Below are 24832 nucleotides of genomic sequence, written 5' to 3' on the forward strand. Positions count from 1 at the left end.
GGGCAGAAGGGGAAGATCTTAAATGTGGGCGGCAGTGGGTGAGTTGAACAGTTGTAAATCCTGGATTCAGTGAGACTCTCTCTCTCTCTCACTCGCTCTCTCTCGCTCTTTCTCTGTTTAGATGTAACCTCACCTTTTTTTTTTTTTTGTAATTTTTTGGAAGCAAATTAATCTAGATGCCATGAGCTCCCACAGAGGTTAAAATGAACTAAGGATGCCTGGCTGTTCAGTCAGGAAGGTGCAGGGGCCCCTTTTGTGGCCCCTCAGAGTAAAGCAGGGATGGTTCACGTTCCCACAGTGCTGGCTCTTCCATAGCACACTTAGAGACCTGCCTTTGTGGTAATAGAGTAACCCCAAGGAACAAAGGGCCTTAAAAAATTCCTGTTTTATAGATAGGAAACTGAGATGCAAGAGGATTAAGTAGTTTGACCAAAGTTGGGGAGTCCAGTTTCAAGCCTACACTCAAAGCCAGACCATGTGACCCTAACCAGTTCAGCTCCAGAACCTGTGTTCTGAGCCACTGTCCTGCGCTCTTCTAGATTCTGTGGATAGGTCAGACCTAAGATGCTGAAAAGGCCGAGAGTCAGAGGATATGGGGTGTATTATAAATGTGTATGTCTACAAAGCCTGTCTATCTAGCTTCTGTTTGTATGCCCATTAAAAACTATTTTAATATTCATGTGACACACTGATGACAGGAAAACCTGTTATTGTCAGAGTACACACAGGGTACATGGACAAACATGAGTAAGTCAGTCCTGAGGAGCATTAGCTACTCATGTGTGATAGCCTAATGGCAGGATTATTTCAGTGTCTTTGGCTTTATTTAAACTCGCTAGTGTGTGTCACATTGCAGAACCCATAAAACAGTAGGTTCGGAACCAAACCAATAAGTTTGAATGCATGGGGGGCGGGTATCTCCTCAGTATGTAAATAAACAGCCTGTTTCATAATCCTTGGACTCAGACTGGCAAGTGTAACTCTCATACTGGGTAGTCTTACTCTTGAGTCACAACTCAGAAGCAGAGAACAGAACTACAGAGCTCTGGTGACTAAGTAATGATGACACAACTTTCCTATTAATATCCTTGGTCAAAACACATCTCAGAGAAAAACAGAAGAGGCGGATGGCAGAGTTGAGAGTGTGATTTTTATCAGTGATCTTTTGCTAATGCTTAATGGTCATACCTTATCTTAAGAACGGAAATTATGCACCCAACCACTGGACTGAAGTCGGGGACCCCTGTAGTGAATTAGGGAAAGGCTGGAAGAAGCTGAAAATGAGCATGGCCCCAATGGAAGACCAGCAGTCTCAACTAACCTGTACCCCTGAGGCCTCTCAGACACCGAGCGACTAACCAGGCAGCATACACAAGCTGGCCCGAGGTTCATGTACAGCAGAGGACTGCCTGGTCTGGCCTCAGTGGGAGAATACTGGCCTAACCCTCCAGAGACTTGAGGCCCCAGGGGGTGTGGAGGCTTGGGGAGAGCAGGGATGGGGGAACATCCTCTTGGAGACAGAGAAGAGGAGGAGGAAGAATGGGATGAGGAACTGTGGGAAGGCAGACCAGGAGGCAGGTAATGACTGCACTGTAAACAAATGAAAGTAATTTAAAAAAAAAAAAAGGAAAATTATAAAACCAATATGCTGTAGGCTCTCTGAAAAGGCTAAATTCTGCAAGGTCTCTTTTAAAATAGAGCCCACTCATCTTTACTCAATAAAAGGAAGACAACTGAACCAGGTGAGGCAACTCGACTTGTAATGGCAGACTTTGAGAGGCCAAACTGGAAGGCTCTCAAGTTCAAGGCCTGCCTGGGCAGATCAGTGAGCCATCTGCCTTCTGAGTGTCTGTGCCTGTGTATGTGGGTGCCTGTGGACGTCACAGACGGAGTCAGATGCCGTGGAGTTGGACTTACAGGCAGTGTGAGCCTTCCAACCCCGGGGCTGGGAACTGAACCCGAGTCCTCTGCAAGAGCAACAAGCACTTGAGCTGTAGCTTAGAGGCATAGTGTTTGTCTAGAGCAGCGCTTCTCCATCTTCCTAATTCTGAGACTATTAATAGAGTCCCTCATTTAATGCAGTACCCTCAGCTATAAAATTTTATTGTCATTGCTACCCCATAACTATAATTTTGCCACCGTTATGAATTGTGATTAAATATCTGCATTTTCCGATGGTCTTAGGTGACCCCTGTGAAAGGGTTGTTTGACAACTCCCAACACAGGGGTCATGACCCACAGGATAAGAACTACTGGTTTAGCACAACTGAAACTGTAAAGCCACAGGTTGTAGGTAGAAAAGGGAAGGAAGATCCCCTAAGAAGCTGTGAGTGGTGATTGTGCAGGGAGCAGGGACAAGAGGCCCAGCTCAGTAACTGCAAATGAGTGGCATCCGGTAGCTTGGACGCCTCACACCAGCTGAGCGCCACATTCCAAACCTTGCAACCCCAGCTGTAGGCTCAGGTGTGCAAAGGTACAGCACTTAGTATAAAATAGAATGATTTCTAATGCATTTATGCAAATTCTATAAGTGCAGTAAAAAGAAAGATATTTCATTTAGTCTGGACCCAGCATTCAGTATCTTTTTTCCCCTTCTATTATTTCTTTTAAATATTAATTTTAAACTAAGTACCATAGGACTGTAAGAAATAATTATTTTGTGGCAATAGTTCTTTCTTTTTACTAGAAGGCATTTAAAACTTTCAAGCATTTAATTGCTTCATTGTCAGACTTTAAAAACTCTTCTAGTGGTGTGTGACAGGTAGGTAGAAATCTAAATTAAAATAGTGTTCACAGAATAGAATGTATAATATTAATCATAAAGATATCAAGACATGCAAAATAGGAAGGAAACTAAAGTCAGTTTTCTTGGACTGGAAAAATGTGACTTAATCAATTACATTCCAATAGTGCTTTTTCTCCCCCAGCAGACACCCACCCCCAGGAGTATATTTGTTCTCAGACTTTTTTAAAAGACATTCCAGAAAATATAGATTCATATATGAGGTGTCACTATAAACATATGAAACACAAATTGCATCAGATGCTCCTTCCTAGCGTCTGAGGGGAATCCCTAATGCCCACCTTTTCTCTGTAACTCTGAGCCACCTTGAGGGAGTGAGCTGATTTTCTTTGCCCTCAGGCTCAAGGAGAAAGCCGCATCTGTGCCCTTGGCAACCAGTGTGCATCAATTATTGGCCAATAGATTTTGTGGCAAGCATTCTCAAGACACACTCACATTCCCTCCTCGAGGGTGTTGACGTTTGTCATTGACCAGCCACTCAGGCAAGGCCTCCAGGCAGTGGGACATGCAAATCTTCCCTGAGGTCCTGCTTCTCTGGACATATCACATGTTCTTCCTCCTCCTGTCTCACAATCACCTCTCAAAACTCCATTCTCCAAAGCTCTTACAATCCTTTTGATAAATCTTGTGTGTGAAGAATTATTATCAACACAACAGATTGATTAGTTCTTAGATTTACCTAACAGTTTTTCCCTCTCCGCTGTCCTTTGACCTTTAAGAGGGTGTTTGTAATTGTTTGAATTCTTCAGTCTCGTTCATCAGGCTCTGGGACAAAGTCATCCGATGAGGTAGTAAATGAGGTTGCTGGAGATATCCTGGGTAAACTTCCAAACAACTTCGATATTGAGGCTGCCATGAGGAGATACCCAACAACCTACACTCAGAGCATGAACACTGTCCTTGTCCAAGAGATGGGACGTTTCAATAAGTTGCTGATAACCATAAGAGAATCATGCATCAATATCCAAAAAGCAATCAAGGTAAGGTGAACTGAACAAAACAATCGCTAAGTTAAACCTTTCATTTTCATCAATTTAGCAAATATTTACTAATTTCAGTTACTGACAAGCACTATTCTTGATCCAAAGTATAGAAAACAAGTCCCTGAACTTTATTAGCTTATAAAATTCTGGGGATAACAGTTAATAAAGAGACATATAAGTACAAAGGGTATGCTAGATAATACAGTGTACTGGGAAGGGCGCATGCTAAGAAGACATTGTGCCTTAAAGAACAAGCTTACGTGTTAGCAATGTAGATAAGCAAAACATTAAACAAATATATATGAAATAGTCAAAGATTTATTTTATTTCCATTTGTTCGTCTATGTGTGCATATGTATGTTCATGTGCTAGTGTGCATGCGTGCATACGTGCATGTGTGTGTGTGTGTGTGTGTGTGTGTGTGCAGGTGCCCATGAAGGCCAGCAGTGGGCATAGGATCTTTCAAAATTGAAGCTACAAATGTTTATGAGCCATCCTGTGTGGACACGGGAGTTCAAACTCCTGTCCTCTGCCACAGCAGTAAGCATTCTTAACTACTGAGCCATCTCTCTAGGCCCAGATATCAATTTTAAGTGTTAAGTTCTTTAGAAAAGATGACGGGATAGTGAGTACAGCAGTAAGGGTGGAGGGTGGAGGCGGCTGGTGCAGACTCTTCTCAGAACAGAGGCCTAAAGGATATTGAAGAAGAAACCTGGGACTGTTAAGAGAAGATCATTAGGTCGATGACTGAACAATGCTAAAAGCTAACAGCAGTACCAATATGGCATGGACCAGAAGCACCAAGGCTGATGGGGCTAGACCGGGATGAGCATGGGTGGTGTGTGTGTGTGTGTGTGTGTGTGTGTGTGTGTGTGTGTGCATGATGGCCTTGTCAGCCACTGCTAGAATCTTAAGGGCATTAGGAGTTTTCAGGCAATAGTGACATTTCACATGTTTTGAAACTCACTTATGTGGTAAAATGATCCAAAATTGAAAATGCTAACTTACAATGGCCTCTGTGGCTAAGGTATCAATGTAGCCACATTTTGGTTACATATATGGTTATATGCTCAGTAAGAGTATATCTGCCTGAAGTTCTACCCCCTCCTTATATTGGCTCTCTCCCTTTTCTCTTTAGTAGACCTGCACATATAAATATTTAATAAATGATTTGAAATTAACTTCCTTACATTATATCACTTTTCTCTTAACAACTCATGACACACTTCCTAACAACAAAGACATGATTTTACAAAGTGCAGTATAATTATCCCACTTGAGAGCAATAGTTTTAATTTACCATTGTAAAGAATAAGCAAACAAAGTTTCAGCACTCTTAGTGGCCCCCACAATGTGATTTTCAGGTCCAGGCCGTACCAAGATCAGGTTTCCACCTGTGTTCAGGGTTCTCGCTTAAGCAGCAGTTTTCAGACTTTAGTGATATTTAGTGACTCTCTTTTAAGAATCCAGTCCTGGGTCTGTCTGGGCCGATGCCCTGAGCAGACCTTAGGCACAAGCTCTGCAGCCAGTCCCACAATACCCAGAAGAAGATTCACTCCAAGGTGCTTTAACATGCCCAGGATCATAGGACCAGAAGTGGGAGGACACAACATCTGGCCCAACACTGGGAGCAACTAGGACCAGCAGGACCCAGGCACAGGCATGCAGGGACTCTCCCCAACCAGTAGCATGGGTTACTTCAGTCTGTTTGGGCCGGTACTCTGAGCAGACAACACCCAGAAGAAGCTCCACTCCCAGGCACTTTTACAAGCCCAGGATCCCAGGATCCCAGGATCCCGGGATCCTGAGAGCTTGGTCACACCAAGTTCTCAGGGTCTCAGAGGCAGCTTAACTCCCAGGAGCTTGGACACACCTAGGATCTCAGGATCACAGGATCCCAGAATCACAGGATCACAGAGACAGCTTGACTCTGAGGAGTTCTGACACAACCAGGATCACAGGAAGGACAGGCTCTAGTCAGACATAGCTAGGACAGGAAACACTAAAGCATTGACACAACAGTCAAAGAAAACACAAAAGGCAGAAAGTTCCTAACCCAAAACATCCAGGAGATCCAGGACTCAATAAGAAGACCAAACCTAAGGATAATAGGTATAGAAGAGAGTGAAGATTCCTAACTTAAAGGGCCAGTGTAAGAGCGTATGTAACAGAGCAAGGTTACTTGGCATCATCAAACCCAATTCTTCCACCAGCAAGTCCTGGATACACTATCACACTGGAAAAGCAAGATTCAGATCTAAAATAACTTCTTATGATTGTGATAGAGGACTTCAAGAAGAACATAAATAACTCCCTTAAAGAAATACAGGAGAACATAGGAAAACAGCTAGAAGACATTAAAAAGGAAACACAAAAATCCCTTAAAGAATTACAGGACAACACAACCAAACAGGCAAAGGAAATGAACAAAACCATCCAGGATCTAAAAATGGAACTAGAAACAATAAAGAAATCACAAATGGAGACAATCCTGGAGCGAGAAAACATAGGAGAGAGATCAGGAGTCATAGATGCAAAAATCACCAACAGAATACAAGAGATAGAAGAGAGAATCTCAGGTGCAGGAGATTCCATAGAAAACATTGACACAACAGTCAAAGAAAACACAAAAAGCAAAAAGCTTGTAACCCAAAACATCCAGGAAATCCAGGTCACAATGAGAAGACCAAACCTAAGGATAATAGGTATAGAAAAGAGTAAAGATTCCCAACTTAAAGGGCCAGTAAATATTTTCAACAAAATTATAGAAAACTTCCCTAACCTAAAGGAAGAGTTGCCCATGAACATACAAAAAGCCTACAGAACTCCAAATAGACTGGATCAGAAAAGAAATCCAAACCCTCCCCGCCCCGTAACATAATAATCGAAACATCAAGTGCACAAAATGAAGAAAAATATTAAAAAGAATATTAAAAGTAAAGGGAAACGGTCAAGCAACATATAAAGGCAGAGCTATCAGAATTACACCAGACTACTCACCAGAGACTATGAAAGCTAGAAGATCCTGGGAAGATGTCATACAGACCCTAAGAGAACTCAATGCCAGCCCAGGCTGCTAGCAAAACTCTTGATTACCATAGATAAAGAAACCAAGATATTCCATGATAAAACCAAATTTACACAATATCTTTTCACAAATCCAGCCATACAAAGGATAATAGGTGGAAAATACCAACACAAGGAAGGAAACTACACCCTAGAAAAAGCAAGAAAGTAATCTTTCAACACAAGTATAATTCCCCCTCCAACAACAAAAACAACAGGAACAATCCCTTTTTCTTAATATCTCTTAATATGAAAATTAATATTACCAACATATCCTAATCAATTGAAATTCAAAAATATGAGGAATTAGAAACTTGTTGGCTGTCACCCAGTGGTCTAATTTGGTAATTGGAGAAATATGTCCAATATTGTACAATCGATATACACTTTCTGCTTGCTTGTACATGACTGTGTCTTGCTGTGTACCACACAATGGTCTTGAAATCATCCTTCTCCTATCTCAGCCTCTCTATTAGTAGTATTGTTTATTTGATGTTTTTACACTATACTATGGTTTTCAGAACAGCTTACATATTTCAAAATTGTTTATACAGCCAAAAGAAACATAGACAATTTGGGAGCTGGGTTGTAAGAGAACAACAAAAAGTGAGACTGAATGTTTTGCTTGATATTTATAATTATTGTGTCAATTTTGAAGAAATTGCTCTTTTTTGAGATGAATGATTTTCAAAATCATCACAGCCAATGAACCAGAATCTTACCCTCACCTAATGTCTGTGCCACCCTCTAAGCAGAACCATTGTTCATTGAAACAGTTGAAGAATGACTTCATGGACAGACCATCTTAATACACACACCATTTCTTAAATGAATGTGACCTGTTCCCTGTGGGCTGAGAATGATGACAATCACTCAAGTCAAATAGTTTTGACCATAGTAGGAAATCTGTATCCAAATAATCATGCCTACAATTCATTCCTTGGCACAGCAGAACTGTCAACTCTTAGCTACTATGGATGTAGAATCCTTTGGTGATGTGAGGGACATTGAAGTGTCCAGCCTTATTACAATGAACTCCCAATGTCTAAAAATTGTTCTTATTTTGGGTTTCTACCACAGTGTCTTAGTCAGGGTTTCTATTCCTGCACAAACATCATGACCAAGAAGCAAGTTGGGGAGGAAAGGGTTTATTCAGCTTACACTTCTGCATTGCTGTTCATCACAAAAGGAAGTCAGGCCTGGAACTCAAGCAGGCCAGGAAGCAGGAGCTGATGCAGAGGCCGTGGAGAGATGTTCCTTACTGGCTTGCTTCTTCTGGCTTGCTCAGCCTGCTCTCTTATAGAATCCAAGAACACAGCCCAAAGGTGATACCACCCTCAGGGGGACCTCCCACCTTGATCACTATTTGAGAAAATGCCCCACAGCTGGATCTCATGGAGGCACTTCCCCAACTGACACTCCTTTCTCTGTGATAACTCCAACCTGTGTCAAGCTGACATACAAAACCAGCCAGCACACACAGTAAGAGCCAAGATATTAAGCTCTACTAAAAACAAAACAACGGCTGGGCAGGAAAGCCCACTAGGTCTGAGGTCTGTATCCCGGACAGTCTATCCCAATGAGTTAACAGGAGAGGTTACAAATGATGCAAGGAATACAGATCTGTTCCCCTTTTTGTGTTTAAGAACTGAGTGCTGAGCTGAAGACCACTGTTGGAAGCCTCCTGTGGCGTGTTTATACAGTGCCTAGCTGTCCACTCTCCATTGGGAATAGGACGGGTGCAGAGGACAGTGTAATGGCACTGATGACAGTTGACTGTGGTCTCACTGCAGTGTGCTCTTGGCTAGATTGTTTAGCAAACAACAGCATCAGCATCAGGTGTATCTCCTTGATGTAGCCCTTTCTACTTCTTACCTAGAAGATCAAAACGATCTTAGAGAAGTGGTGGAACTAAAAAAAAAAGAGGCCTAGGGGGGCGGTCTGTACTTCCAAGCATACATTCATTAACCTTTGGTTCTAGGGTGATAACTGACCTCAAGTCCACATGCTATCCCCATTTTCAGGCTTTTTGTTTTTTGTTTTGTTTTGTTGTTGATGATGTTGATGATGATGATGATTTGTTGGGATTTCCATGTTACATTCAAGGCTAAGGGTATGCAGCTTTGAGGAAGAGACTTAAGAATCTACTTTATAAACCAGGTTTTAAATTTCTTTTCTTTTAGCACAGCCATCTTCCCTGACTTTTAGAAGCAACAAGAGTGGTGGAGGACATACAGAGTGGCACAGCACTTGCTTAGCATATTCAAACCTTAGGTTTGAGCTAAAGTACTGCAAACGCCCCGCAAAGCCGTGTTGGCTGTTAGGGGTAGCGTCTGAGCTCCCACACTCTGTGGTCATGACACCTTTCTCCATTTCTGTTTAGACTTTCTGGGCTTATGCCTTAAAACAGGCAGAGCCCAAAATCTCTCCTGTTTTGGGATGTGGGAAAGGTTGTCAAAAAGTCAAGTGAAATATGTTCATTTAATCCAGTGAATTTATTCTAAAATCTTCAAGTTAGTTCAAAAAAATTTTTTAGCAGAAATGACAAATAAAATGTGGCCCAAATGCAAGAACAAACAAATAAACATTAATTTGAAAATTAAACTTCATAGATAACAAAAATGGACTAATTCTTTCAAGTTACTTCTTGTTAAATTTTCTAAGAAGAGTATTTGAAGCCTCAGGGCTTCAGCGCCCACACATGGGGTATTCAAAACATAATCGGGGCTACTGGCCTCGGGTTGAATTTCGGACTACTTTGAGTTTCTAGAGTACTTCGTAATATGCTTTCTAGTTTTATATCTGTCACTGTGACTTTAAGAAGCTGGCTAGAAGACCTATACTAATGCACCTTTAATGGACAGGTAAATTGAATGAAAAGTAGACTATGATCCAGTAGCTACTAAATAGCCATGTATTGGCTAAGATTTTCCAGTAAAATGTGGCTAGAGAAACCGTTACTATTTTTCTAAAGAAGGTTTGAAAAGCTCTATGCCTTCCTCACAAATTGAAACAAACCTTCCTTTTGTTAACAAAGACAATGTGATAAAAGCTTTGAAAGATAGACCTCCACGGCCAAGTCACTGCCTGTCCTATTTTCTGTTGTGTTTCAGGGACTAGTTGTGATGTCCACAGAGCTGGAGGAAGTGGTGAGCAGCATCCTGAACGTCAAAATCCCAGGGATGTGGATGGGTAAATCCTACCCCAGCCTGAAGCCACTCGGCAGCTATGTGAACGACTTCCTCGCAAGACTAAAATTCCTGCAGGTGATTTTATCCATATGCACACTGCTGTCCAACTAACTTCCTCTGACTTCACTTTCTTCATCAGAATGCTGAGTGTGGGTGAATGGCACTGCACAGTCCTGAGTATTCAAGGCACAAATAACCTCTATTCAATCACATAACATATCATGTGTGTGTGTGTGTGTGTGTGTGTGTGTATATGTATATATATATATATATATATATATATATATATAGAGAGAGAGAGAGAGAGAGAGAGAGAGAGAGAGAATATATTTTATATTCTGCATCTTAAGTAGGAAGTTTTGTAAACTTTGACATTCAAGTAAATGACAACCTTTGGAGAAAGAAACTTCTAGCATGTTGACTCTCCACAGCATTAAGTAGAAACCAGTAGCAGAGCATCTTAGAAAGCCAGACAAGCTTGAAAATTGCCCAGAAACCTTCTAGCTCTGCCATCTCAGTCTAAACCAGCAATGACCTACCTCAGTGATTATTTTTCCCAGGGAATATTGAGTGGGTAGAATCCTTGCTCTTAGCTATCTGCCAATTGATGCTTCACTGTACAGAAAGAACAATTAATTACACAGATACTGCGTATATGACATGAACCTATGGGGAAGTCTATCATGGTGGCTCATATGTGAAATCTTGCCACCTGAGGCAGGAAGATCACCCTCAAGTTAAAGACCAACCTATGTTACTATCTGGGCTGTACAGTGAATTTCAGGCCAGCTACAATCTTTAAACGAAACAAAACAGAAACATAGAGGAATTTCCTGCAGGACTAAATGAGCAGCCCCCCCCCCATTTATAGCACAGTCCCTCTGATATACCACCAGAGGACCAGGATGACTCTTGGAAACTGAGGTTGAACTGTGAGCTCTTCTTGAATAAAGGATTTTAATTCATTTCTTCAGAAAGGCTTCTATAATTTCCTATTCAGTCACTTGTTATTCGATAGCTCATTATCAAAACCTATGAAATAAATAGAAAATTAAAGGGTCATTAAATTTCTAAACCCCATAAGCATTGACCACCCTGCTTGTTTGCGTCCTTTCTTTTATAGTCCTGTGTCTGTGTAATAGTACGTTGGATTTCATGGCATTTTAGTAAAGTAGAAAGAAAAACAACTTCCAAGAAAATATTTTACTTTGTAGTAACAACTAATTAGTTAGAAAAATGATGTGGATATTACTATATGACCAGACTTCATGGAGACCTACTCATTTATATAACATGACATGCTTTCAAACAACAAGTTTGTAGTATGTTCACAGTGATACGTAGGATTTCTGGAGAAAACACTGGATGTGTATAAAACAGACATCTATATTTCGTGTATTTCATACATTGTAATTCCAAAGCTAGTGTAATGGATATAATGTTGAGTCAGAACCAAATACTTCTATTTTCAAATTTAAGAGTGTGCCTTGATATTCACTGAATTTCATTTGCTAGTTTGTTTTAAAAGTAATAGTCAATGTTTGGAGATATATTTTATTGATATTGCATTGGAAATTTTTAACTATTGCTATGTCACTTTTGTCTGGATCCACTATAGCAATGGTATGAGGTTGGCCCTCCTCCAGTCTTCTGGCTTTCTGGCTTCTTCTTCACACAAGCCTTCCTGACTGGTGCACAGCAGAACTATGCGAGAAAATTCACGATTCCAATTGATCTTCTTGGGTTTGACTATGAAGTTATGGATGACAAGGAATATAAAAATGCTCCAGAGGATGGTAAGTGCAGCGGCAGAGTGAACTGGGTCCTGTCTGTGCAGTGGACAGAAGCAGAGCACTTTTGCTTATCTTCTCAGCTGTCAAAAAGCAATCATGTGCATAATACCCTGAAACAAATCATGAAGCAAATAGAGAAGAACATAAATAGATGAATGTTGATAAAAGGCACACATCTCTGCACCTCCAAAACTGAGTCAACTGAAATTGATTTCTAAATCATGTGTAGTTATCATCATATGCCAAATTAGTAGTACATAGGCTAATCATCTATAACCTTGCGTTGACTCTAAGCAATCAAGAGGAAAGAGTCTCTTAAAGACCACACCTTTTCAAAACCCTGATATCTGTATCCTCTACTGTTATATATTTTTACTCTGATACAGCTGTTGATATACAGCTGTATATATCAGTTGATATACAGCTGTGTGTAAAAGAGAGACAGAGGCAGAGATGAGGGTATGTGAGTTTGTGATATAAGCCCATATCTGTGTGAAAATGCTTCTGGAGACCAGAGGATGATGATATCCTACTTGTCATTCTCTGCCTTATTTCTTTGAGACAGCTCTTTCACTAAACCTAGTAGTAGGGTGACCTCCCGTGAACCCGAGGGATCTTCTTGTCTCCACTCACTACAGTGTTGGAATTGTTGGGTGCGCACAGGAGCCATGCCCAGTGTTTTACATGGATGCTGGGATCTGAACAAAATTCTAAGGCTTAAGCAGCAGTCACTCTTGAGAATTAAGGCCCAGGGAATGCTTAAGGATTAGGAGGGTGGTTATAAAGAAATACTCTGATTCTTGATTGGTTGTGTTTTAAATATTTTGTGGCATCTGTGATGCCAGCAAGATGACTCCATGAGAAAGGACACTTTCTGCCAAGCCAGAGAACTTAATTTCAATCCCCAGGATCCTTGTGGTGGAAAAAGAGAACTGAACTCCCACAAGCTCTCCTCTAACCTCCACATGTGCCTTGGCATGCACACACACACTCACATACATTAAAAAAATAAAATGTAATAAACACAAAGACATAGTAAATAAACCATAAATGCAGTAGACAAGGTGACTACTTTAGATACATATTTTTACTCAAAAAGCTAAAATGTACTAAACTTTACTAGAATGGCGATGACTTGGAATGAACGACATCTGTCTCTCGGCGACTGCTAATATAAACCATGTCAGCCCATGTGTCACAGGCAGCTGTCCTTCCTTAGTTATCACTGGCGCACCCTGGTAGCCACTGAAGATGGAGAAGAAACGGCATAGGCTCTTGCCCCCTCGACCAGTTCATGGCCAAGTGAGAGACACAACAGCGTCTGATTATTGCCTTACCTTACTGTGGCAATTATCAACTGGGTGCCACACAACTCAAGACTGGGTGCCACACGACATTGGTGATGTGAAGCCATCCTGCTGTGTCCCATTGACACCTCATGCCTTCCTCTCCTGCCTCATCCTTGTGAAGGGAAAAGGCTAAGAAGACAGCTGCTAACACCACCAAATCTGGGAGCCTATGCACGGATGCACTTCTCGGGAATCCACACTACCTTTCTTTTCTCCTCTACATCTTTGTTACTTTAGTGGCACCTCCTCTTTCCAGAATCTTTGAACTCAGAGATGGACAGTCCCTACCTACCCACAGAATAGTCTGGCATCTCACATCTTAGAAGCAACCTATGAACTTCTCTGCCATCTTGATATCCACTGCTGCCCTGTATCCCTGCTTCCTAAAAGCACAATATCTCAGAAGGCTGTCTTTGCATGCAAGCTGAGTTCTCGGCTGTTTTCCTTCTACCTTACATCCTCTCCACTCCATAGACGCCTTTCTCTTCAGAGCTACTGACAGGTTCCATGTTGATGAACCTCCTTTGGCCTTCATCTTAACTTCTTAGCTATTTCTCCTTGTGTGTTTATCTTCCTCCACACAGTTTCCTCTCTTTGTTTCTAGGACATTGTCTCCTGGTTTTGGCTGAGTTTTTATTTCCCTTATTGTCCAGATTTATGCTTCTTGCTGGCTTATTCTTCAGCTCTTAGAGTTTTCAAGAACAGAGTCCTTGAACAATTTCTGTTTACTTATTCATCCTCTCCCTAGGTAAACTCATCCATTTTTGTATCTTTGAATACCTCCTTGTTAGATGCTTCCTCTGTGCCCCAGAAGCCTGTATCCAGAACTGCTATCTCTATGTTAGTATCCCCTAGATATGTAGAACTTATAATTAATTTCAATAAATAACACCACAGCAGTCAGAATCCTATGACTTTTTCCTCCTCCTCCTCCTCCTCCTCCTCCTCCATCACTACCACCCCCATTTGTCAGGCCTCTGTGCCTGGCCAGCTTATTATCTTGCCTTCCTGTTCTCATCCAGTCTTCTCACGAAGTTGGCAGCATTAGTCCATGCAACAGTGAGTCACGTGTTTCCCTTGGTTGTTTCTCTTCCTGACTTCACCCTTCCCTACTCAGTCTCTAGCAGCACCTGGACCTCAACTGCCGTAGTGGAGTGTGCCACAGAACCGAAGTGCACCATAGAACTGAAACTCACTACAGGTTTATGGAAGCTAGCCCAAGATTTCACACCACCTTTATTCCTATACTTAACTGCAGAAACATATTTAGGGACAAGCAGCACACAGGGAGGCAGAGACTCTGGGACACATGGCACATTACAATTAATTGTGCTTTCCCCAGCAGCAGGTGCCTAACCCATCATTATCTGACCATTTGTTCAGAGTCCCTGTTACTGATGCATTTGGAACGTGCACACTGCTGAATCTCAAGCTTAACTACCCTTGGCTAACTCGTTTCATTTATTATTTTCTTTATTATGTACACTTTAAAATCCCTTCTTCACACAGTTTACTACTATAAAAAAAACTATCTGAGCACCTGTTTTCATAAAATTCAACATAGCTAGCTGGATTGAGGAGCATGTCAAGGGTAAATATTTATTCCAAACAAAGTACACAGGAAGCAAGCTAAAGAGCTTTGAGCGCAGGGGCATCAAGGGGAGAGCCGGAAGCCCAGTGGGAGCATTCTCTTGCACATATGTGCCACAGAAACTGCCCAGCCCTTTATATTTAATCCTCATGGTAACCGTCACAGTCCAGTCTTTATTATATAGAGGCAGACACTTGGGCTCAGGGAGGCTAGATGCCTTCCCCAAGGGCTCATGGCAGCATTGGAGGAGACAAGTGCAGGCCCTCTGGCTGCACACTTAACTGTTTTCTTCCCAGCCTACGATGCTGAAGACTTCATGAAGGAGTTTGAAAACAATTCATTCTCGTGAAAAGTGTCTTGATGAAACTATGGTCACTTCTGTATTCAGGACTTGACCCTTCCTAACTTTTCTCAGCGTCCTTCTGATATAGGAAAAAATTGGTATTCCCATTGACACCCGAGTGGAGCTGATGACGCTATACAATTTTTGGAGCCAGCTACAATGTTTAAGTTATGAAAGCATTGAATAAAGTTTTAAAAGTGGCCAATTACCCATACTCAACCTGTGGAGTTGTATTCAGCGAGCATAGAAACTATTCAGACTCCTTTGTTTGGTTTCCTTTTTACCAGTCTGCATCTACCTGTTACCTCAGGAAAACAGGTTATCAGGCATTACAACTCCAGCATTGTCTTGAGCAGCATATAAAACACAATTTATCTAATGATTAGTAGAGCTTACTTGGTGTAACAAAATTGCTCAGTAAATAGCTGAGTGGCCTTCAGCTAGGCAACCTACTTTACTATCAGTGTGTCCACCCAGAATAATATCATTGAGGACAGATATTTGTTAAATTATCAATTTTATTTTGTATGCACACAAACATGCTTGAACATTTTTACCAGCAAAAAAAAAATATGCTTACTTCATAAAAAAATGAGAATCCATAGAATGATCTGGAAAGTTAGGATTTTCCAAAGGAATTCCTTTCTCAATAGGAGCCCTAGAGGGGCTTCACAGACACCATCTGAGTTTTTCCCCAAACTCCTGTCTTTCTTTTTTTTATATACTTTAATATTCCAGATCTCTGGCCTTAGAAGTCTGGCTTGCCCTGTTTACTAAGAGCAAAATGGTGCCCAGTGTGTTGATACACATGAGACATTAGCACTTAGGAAGCTGTGGCAGGAGTACTGAGAGCTTACAGCCTGTCTGGCTCCCTTGAAGCCTTGTCTGCACAGATAAATAAGTAAACTGATAACTAAAGGTCACGGGGAACTGAGGCAGCCACTGCCAGTTTATTTACCGTTTAGTGTTGGTGATTCCAGGCGTATTGCCCACAGTTCTTATTATCTGAAGCACTAGTTTCACCTAGGTGACTCAGTAATTTACTGAATGCACTGAATAGTAGAAAGGGAGGTAGAGAAGAAAAGAATGTGAGAGACTGTGGCTGGCACTCTGTCAGTCTGCTCTCCCCAGACAGGAATCTCAGACGCAGGACTCCGTCAAATAGCATTTTTGAATGCTAACTTCTTTCTTTGTTATTTAGGTGTTTACATTCATGGGTTGTTTTTGGATGGAGCTTCCTGGAACAGGAAGACCAAGAAACTTGCAGAATCACATCCTAAAGTTCTCTACGACACAGTCCCTGTGGTTAGTATTTACTAAGGATTACATGCACATGTGTCTGCATATGGATATATGAACACCCAGTCTGTTCTTGTTCACGGTAACTTTGCTCTGTAAAGCTGGTCCCAATGCTGAATTGCTGAATAGATTTGTTCCTAATGGGTTTCTGAATGTAGGTTCTATGGTATCAGCATTTTTGTTAGTTGATTGATACATACTGTTGTACTGTGTCTGTTTAAAGAAAACTTATTTAGTATGAGTTCTCTCACAGTCAGTAGCACTGTGATTCTCACTGGATTAAGCTCACCCCTTGACCTTCTTGCACATAGGAACACTGGACTGTGTTGCAGCCTTTAGCCTGTAAGTTATTTTGCACAATGGAATGCCAACAAAGCAAAGAATGTTAACAACTGAGCACAAAATAGACCATGAAGAATACAGTTGTTTATAGTTATAAGAACTGAAAATAAGAAAGCAGGATTTCCTGTGGTCCAACTACAGACTTTAAGATGGTTGTGGGATAAAGACAACCCAATTGCAGTAAATGACTGCAAACACACTGCCAGGATTGGTAATAGGATGAGAAATTAATTTTGATATTTCACGAAACTTGCAAATAAGGAATTAATGAATGGTTAGGAGCAATGCCATACAATTGTTTCTGTGTGTAACTGCATCATGACAAAATAGATATTTATATAATCTGAAGGGCACATCCAGGATGGTATGATAAAACAAAGAGTATAGAGTCACATGAATTGTAGAATTCTGTAAGAAGCTTAGAGACAGTTGAAAACTCACCGTAGCAGCTATAAAGGAAGGGGCTCATACCCTAGGAGTTTCATCTAGATCCTCTTTTCTACATACCAAGATGCTTTAGGCAGAGAAGGTTTAGAATAGGAGACTCCAATAGTGAAATAAACATTTGCCATTTCAGGAGCTGGCTGGGTTGCAATTCCTTTCCTATCTGAGGACATCCTTAATTAGCTTGCAGGGAATAGAGGGAGGGAGGGAGGGTGTCTACAAACAGATAATTATTCTTCTCAACAAAGAAGTCTTATGAGTAAAATCCATTCTTTGCTTAAAATGACAGTTCACTTAAATACATTGTTCATTAAGTTGGAAGTGTTTTAAGAGTTATGTTATTATTGTTAAACTATGGCTTGTCGAGCCTCCATAACCAGGATCCCACAGTGATATGGAAGGAATGGATACGACTGGGTCATAGTCACTGGCTTCTTCATGTGATTGTGTTTTGACCTAAGAACCCTAAAGGACTACTCATTACTATGAGATAAATTAATTTGGTCAAATTCTAAAAGATGTTTATGGTTTTAGTTTGCTCTTTGCCTATATAAGTCAAAGGCCAGCTGGCTTTTAAATTTTCTTCTAAAGACTAGCCACATTCTACAATAAATTACATCAGTAATAGTCTTGAAACTTGCTTAAATGACTAAAAAGAATGTGATGTATTGTAGCTAAAGGAGGAATGGAACTATGTTATATTTTTTATCTAAGTTGGAAAATTATGTGTTACATAACTGGTTTAATAACGTGGCTGGGGAGAAATTGCAATTATTAGCACACATCATGCAGACATTAGGAGTCACTGTTATGTGTTCCTACATCTGTATATTGTGCTTTGACATGGCCATCTCCTTTTCTTCTACTCTGGTTCCTAGTCACCTCTTCTACTGTCTTTCAATTTTCTTTCTGTGTCTTAAACTTCTGCATATAACGTATATACCTCTCTCTCTCTCTCTCTCTCTCTCTTTTTCCCCCTTCCCTCCCTCTCGTCCCCCCCCCACACACACTAGGGAGTTATTTTTAAGAGATGTATCATTTAAAAATATTTAAAACTACTTCTTGTATATATGTTGAAATCTGTGCATCCAGTGAAATGGACTCTCTCTTATACAGGATAGGCTTCTTAGGATATGACTTTCTTTTAAAGATGTGTATCAAGGTGTTAGTTCACTTTGCTATGCTGAGTTCACTTCCTGCTGTGTATTGCAGTACAATGTCCTTGTAGCTTCTTTGTAGTTATTAAGTTTTGGCAGAGCACATACTTGAAAGATCCCTGTCAATGAATTACCCATGAGAGGGACACTAACAGTTTAGGTATTAAGGGACTAGGTAACAGTGAATGGGAGTGTTCCCTTTATAGTTCCTTCTATACAGGGTGTGATGGAGTCCTATGTGGTTCCTCCTATAGTGGAGGTGATAGAGTATTCCTTATATGGTTCCTCTGATAATTGAATATTGGTTTTCATCCAGTGGTAGGGCTTCTCAGGTACTGTAGATACTGGCTCTGTTATTTGAATGGGTTCTAGTCTAGGCTGCTCTAACAACAGTGAAGTACTCTTTTGACACTCTAAGTACAGTTGCTTCAAAGGGAGCGATTGGAGTCAGAATTCCTCCTACCCCTGGAGTACTCACCTTTCCTTGTGAGCAGTGTGGGACCAGGTAAGTGTGAGGCAACTGATGCAGGAGCCCAGGACAAGTGCAGTGGGGTAATTTATTATTTTTTACGACTTTGGGTATGTCTACCCAGCAGCATCCCTCAGTGGGACCTGTACATTCCTGTGGATAGAGGAAATATTTCCGTGGCTACAGGAGCTTTGCTTCCAGATTGTTCTAGCAATAGTAATATGTAATATTATGTATGTATATGTGGATGGATGGATGGATGTAATATATGTAATATAATAATAGCAGCCGTCATGGCTGAGGTCATGCAGAATCCCTCTCCCAGGAAGGAGGGCAGGGATAAGTGTTGAGGCAGTTCTTAGCTATACCTTTGGCTGTGTACATTAAGGGTTGCTGTAAGTACTTTATTCTGTTTCCTTTGCACTGTCGTCATCACAGCAGTGTCTAGTTCCTTGAGAATTTCCAGGAAGGACCATGCCTCTGGGGCAGGGCTATAGCTGGAGGGGTGTGGTTTGGATGAAACAATATAGGCTGGAGGCAGTGGAATCTTTCTCACCCTTGCTTGAGATATGCGACATCCAGGATCCTATCACAGGCAGGCTCCTTACCTCCCTCTACATTATACCCGTTCATCACCACGTCGTAGTAATCTCAACCTGTTGAGCACATCTCCTGCTAAGTCAGTATGGTAGAGAATGGCTCCAAGGTTTAAGGTGAGACTGTGTGAAGGTTTTTGACCCTTAGAACAATCCAATCAGGCCCCTTCTTAGGGTGACTACGGACTATAATGCCTTAGAGATCTGCTGGAAGGGTGAAGCCAACCAATATGGCTTTTACCTCTTTGGCTGTATGTACACCTGGAAGGACCTGGCAACCTCAGTGTACCTACCGGACATTTGCTGGAAGTGAGGCCATCCCAGAGCTGTGAAATAGTGGCAGGTGGACTGTTTCTCTTGCCTCGCTGCTGTCCCAGGTCTGGATACTACAATGCTTTTGTATCCGGATACTGAATTCCAGTGTTTTCCCAAAGTCATTCAGCTCCAGCTATAGCTCTACCGTCTTGGCTTAGTTCTTGTGGAGGAGCAGGTAATCTGCAAGGTGCCTCTGTTGAACCGTCTTGCCTGCCTCACAGCTGTCAAACACAGCACAGACGCATATTATTCCTCCACAGTGGGGAGGTGATTTAGTAAAATAACTGTTGCCAGAAAAAAAAATCTCCTCAGAATTAATTGTCTTTAAATAAATAAGTCATATGACTCTGAGTATAAATAGTAGAATATCTCTTGAAAATATATAGAATTTTGTAAATCACCCCCAGGGAAGAGGTGATGAATAGTTGGGTAATATGTTTTTAAGCAATTAGTGTCTTTATTATGGCACAATGCAGTATTTTATAAATTAACTGTTTACTATAAAAACATTTTACATACAACCTGCTAAGAAATCACTATTAAGTGTGGGTTACAATTAAGTTCACTAAGAATACTTTCTGTGTATAAAAAGAGTAAAAATGGTAACGTTTCCAAGGCTAGCCCAATTAACTCATTTAAATCAGATACTATCTAAAATATACCTGAGTGGGCAATGTGCTACTAACGGAAGCAGACTGTTCACTTTGTCCTGAGCTAGGTAGGCATCTTTATATCTCAACATTCATTTCACTGTTGACAAAAAATGCAATCTATGTAGGGCATAGGTTTTAGACATAACCTTACTCTGGGACTATCACAGCAGCTAAAGTACACGCCAGTTAATGGCTCTGACTTAAAAGAGGCATTTGTGCTTTCTTCCAGATGTGGTTAAAGCCCTGTAAGAAGTCAGACATCCCCAAACGCCCCAGTTACGTGGCTCCCCTGTATAAGACAAGCGAGAGGCGGGGCACGCTCTCCACCACTGGCCACTCCACCAATTTCGTGATTGCCATGATTCTGCCCTCTGACCAGCCCAAGGAACACTGGATCGGACGGGGCGTGGCCCTGCTGTGTCAACTAAATTCATAATCCGAAGGCGGCGGAGTCTCTTCCAACTTCTTGTTAGATTGAATAAAACACATTTTACTGTTTAAATTTTTTTGGCTTAAATAAACTTAGCGTTCTTAAATATGACTTTATTCTGGCTTGTTTGAAGTACCAATGAAGATTCAGTATTCTGAAAACACGCCACACATTCTTTCTGCATAACTTTATTTTGGGAGAGTTCCGTAAGCATTAGGAACATATATAAAATGACACACCACTGTTGACAATGAAAAAAACAGCATTTCATCACTTCCAGCTTTATAAATTTAAAAAAAAATGATTCCGTTACAACAAAAAATGTTTAGATATTTTAGCAAGTATCACCTTGCAGGACCATAATCACATTTAAGCCACTGACTTACTGTTAATGGAAAAGGTTCACACTGCATCTAGTTACTACAGTATTTCTAAGCATAATCACAGCTGATTGAATGCAATGTGATATACACCAAAATCCATATGGATGTCACATGGTGACAGCATTGTACAAGTAACATTGGTGACCTCCAACAAGCATATGTTAAAATTAGGCTAGTCAGGCTAAGCGGAATGTTGGAGCCAAAGAGAAATGTAGTGGAATTAGGATTGTCTAGTGAGACCTGAAACTACACACTAGAATGATGTAAAAACTAAATACTGGTGGAACACTATCAAAATACTAGCAGCAACTGTTAAAGCCCTCTGAAATGCCTAAAATATAGCAAATAAGGATAATACTATTTGTTTGAGAATATGAAACTTTGTATACTGTAAGCATAACAGCTTTGTGTGAGGCATTTTAGAGTGGGAGTATAATCCGGCAGTTGTTTGAAATGAAGCACATTTAATGTTGGAATGCACAATCCTCCCTGGGAATAAAACTCAAAAATGAAGAATAAGTGTATCTTGGTTTTGAAAGCAAAACATCCGAGTCACTTGAAGCTGACAGCACTGAGCCACCAGCACCTTTTAGCTAGGTTGCTCAAAGGGCCAAGCGATGAGGTGAAGTAAGGACTGTGGCAGGCATGCCCAGTGCCGAAACTGTAGGAAACCACTTACTGTGAGCAAGGAGGGCTCAGAAAGAGACAACTGTTGTTAGGACCGGATAACCCTTGCTTATAACATAACAAAGAAATACTGGGGATTACCCTCTAACACCTGGGTGCAGGTGCTACTCTCAAAGTTTTATTTTTGTCTTAAAAGAAAAATCAGAGTAAGAGGAAAAGAACCAGAGGAGGGACTGAATAAGAATATTTAAAATGGAATGGACAGGGTTTGGTTCTTGTGTGGTTTTTCCCAAGGAGTATCCTGGCTGCCAAGCAGTTAAAATAGAGCTGGCTGCACGAGGTTCAGACATTTGCCTGCATAAGTCAAGAGTGAGTGGCATGGGATGTAAACAGCTATATGCATGTGACTAGTCTACAAGTTAGCAGTCACAATCAGACGAAACAGTACTTAGACACCTCACACATCACTGCACCAGTGGTGTAAGAGCAGGCACCCAATCACAGACCATTCCATCAGGCACCAGCAGTGTATCTTGGCACAAAATGATAAAAGTGATTTTGGCTTAATCATATACTTGGTACCAAAGTAGCTATGGTGCCAGTGCAGTAATCATTTAGCCGACATTTTATATACAGACTATAGGCATGGCAAACTTGGATTTTACAACCAGCCACAGCATGTGCTCTGAGTTCCAATGCCAAACTGGTAAAGTAACGTGAAGACCCAGAACTTAAAATTTCCAATTAGCCTAGTTAGTACTAGGTAAATGGAATGCCACTTCTTTGATATTTTTCTAGAGTAGTAATGTTAAGAAAAAGGTATCTGACTACATGCTCTGACTCACCCCCCCATAAAAACAAAGTTAAAAAGAAAACCCAACACCAAGTATAGTATGAGAAGAACCATCATGAATCTCTCATTAAACTGAAGTTCACACAAACATACAATCACAAATTTCAGTAGTTTAGGCTGCAAGTTTGAACACTATGCAAATATATACAAAAATAGTAACTCTAGACTCAAGAATAAGGGCTTTCCCCAATGCTAAATCCATACTCTAGTGCAGCCTGGCCTTCCCTCTAGTTCGTAAAGTCAACTTTATGCAGTTTCAAAGTTGTGTCAAGTTGATCTCTATTAATTCCATATGTATATATGTAGCTGAATAGAGGGCACTAAAATTCATTCATAGCACACACACAAAAATGTCTGCTCAAAGTTCATTTAAAATATTTTTAAAGTTTAAATGATTTTTTTTTGGTTTAATTTCTATTTCTGCATAGCCACAGAAGTTTCTACTAATAAAAAGACTAGTGTTTTATATGATTCTCTTAAACTTCTATCAATATTGGTACATGGAGTCCCATGTTCTGACGTTATCACAAACTTTTAAAAGACCCATCCATGCAGAGAAAACAGTACTGAGCACCAGTCTTTCGTGGTCAAATCTACAGAACCTGTGAAGAGTGCAGGCCACTGGATTCTCTGAGCGATGCGCATACAATACAAGGAGCAGAGGCAGGCCGTGCGAGTCCTCGCAGTCAGCAGAGACCGGAGCGGTCAGAACTGGATGTCAAAAACAATCTTGTCTTCGTAGAGGGCAATGACCAGCATGATGGCGAATCCAAACAGCAGTCCTAAATTCTGAAGAATGAACTGCCCGACTGGGCAGAAGCCATGCTCCTCGTGGTCTCCGTCCCCATGCAGCATCTCTGGAAGCTGAAAGGAGAAATGCATCTTAACACAGACACTGAAAATATGTCAGGCTCACAGACTGGCAACTTCCAATATCCTGTTCTAGTAAGCCTGTTTTTATTACAGCGTTTCTCTTCCTTTCCCTAAGCATTTACTGTCACCATAACTTTTCCTTCTGACTTCCCTTAATGTTGAAGTACAAACAACATACAGAATGGTTCACAGACACGCCCTCTGGGTTCCTATTGGCAGCAAGACTGAAACAGTGCTGGGTCTCTGCCATTCCAAAGTTTTACCTGAATGTCACCTCAACTGTCCTTACTTGGCAGAGAACTGATCAGCGTCTCCTGACACACAGCACTTATGACTAGTCACAAACATGAGGCCCTGGGGTACAGCCTGACTGGTATTCCTAAGGACCTTTGTTTGGTATGACTATCTGTAACACACACATGCACAAGCACATACATTTCCATAGTAGTTGCTAAATAGCACTGCCCAAAGTTACCTAAACAGGCATTTCTATAGCAGCTCCTTTAGGAACCTCAAGTTCCTCTATGTGTTGCCAGTACCTACCTGAATACCTTCTAATGGCTTTGGGTAATCTTTCTTACAGTCAGGGCATTGGGCTAAAATAAAAATGTGGTCACGTTTTCAACAGCTGTAGCCCCATCAAGGTTTTCTACAGTTCACAAATGACATACTGTACCTGACAATTTCACCTTAAGATGTTTAAGTTCTATTTCATTTACTTATTTTGTGTGAGAGTAACTATATGTGTGTATGACACAGAGCACTCGTGGAGGTCAGAGGATGACTTGCAGTAAGCAGTTGGGTCTTTCCTTTCACCTGAGAACTCAGGGAGCTCAGGTCACCAGGCTTGGTGGTAACTGCTTTTATCTGCTGTGTTCCCGCTGGCCCTGAATGTTATTCTTAAATAAGTCATTTTCTGCTAATCAGAAAAGTGTCATTTTGTGTTAATGTGCTAGAACATCTATCTATCCAGAGGGCTTGATTCCTTCTATGTCAACACCATAGTGTCTCTGAGACAATTGCATCCTTTGCCAAGAGCAGGCTTGTTCCTCTTAGTTTGCTTCTTGAACAGATGACTGTCCCTTAAGTTATTTCAGAGCACAATCCCCAGAGTAGACCTGACAGCCAGAGGGATTCTGTGACCACTGGACTGAGGACCTCCTCTATTTGCTCCTCTTGTTCCCAACAAACTCTTCCACAGTCTTTAAAACTAAGAACAGATTTCATATTATTAGAAAAACAAAATGTCTCTAATTCTCTTGTCAGTCAGCT

The 24832-nt window shown here is 41.0% G+C and overlaps 2 protein-coding genes across 9 annotated transcripts in view; one reads left to right on the top strand and one right to left on the bottom strand.

Annotated features, from left to right (window-relative positions):
* Positions 1-20830, top strand: part of Dnah7 (dynein axonemal heavy chain 7) — a 262532-nt gene extending 241702 nt beyond the window's left edge. The window contains 5 exon segments of the mRNA XM_052192567.1: positions 3553-3783; positions 9966-10118; positions 11662-11839; positions 16321-16424; positions 20624-20830. Coding sequence (XP_052048527.1) covers positions 3553-3783; positions 9966-10118; positions 11662-11839; positions 16321-16424; positions 20624-20830 — 873 coding nt within the window.
* Positions 20831-20996: 166 nt separating this feature from the next.
* Positions 20997-24832, bottom strand: part of Slc39a10 (solute carrier family 39 member 10) — a 47505-nt gene continuing 43669 nt past the window's right edge. For all 8 annotated transcript variants that reach the window (XM_052192392.1, XM_052192394.1, XM_052192393.1 and 5 more), the window contains one exon: positions 20997-23551. In XM_052192392.1, the coding sequence (XP_052048352.1) occupies positions 23393-23551 (159 nt within the window). In that variant the 3' untranslated portion in view covers positions 20997-23392. The remainder of the gene's footprint in view (positions 23552-24832) is intronic.

The sequence above is a fragment of the Apodemus sylvaticus genome, chromosome 9 (assembly GCF_947179515.1).
Source record: "Apodemus sylvaticus chromosome 9, mApoSyl1.1, whole genome shotgun sequence".
Lineage (NCBI taxonomy): Eukaryota > Metazoa > Chordata > Mammalia > Rodentia > Muridae > Apodemus > Apodemus sylvaticus.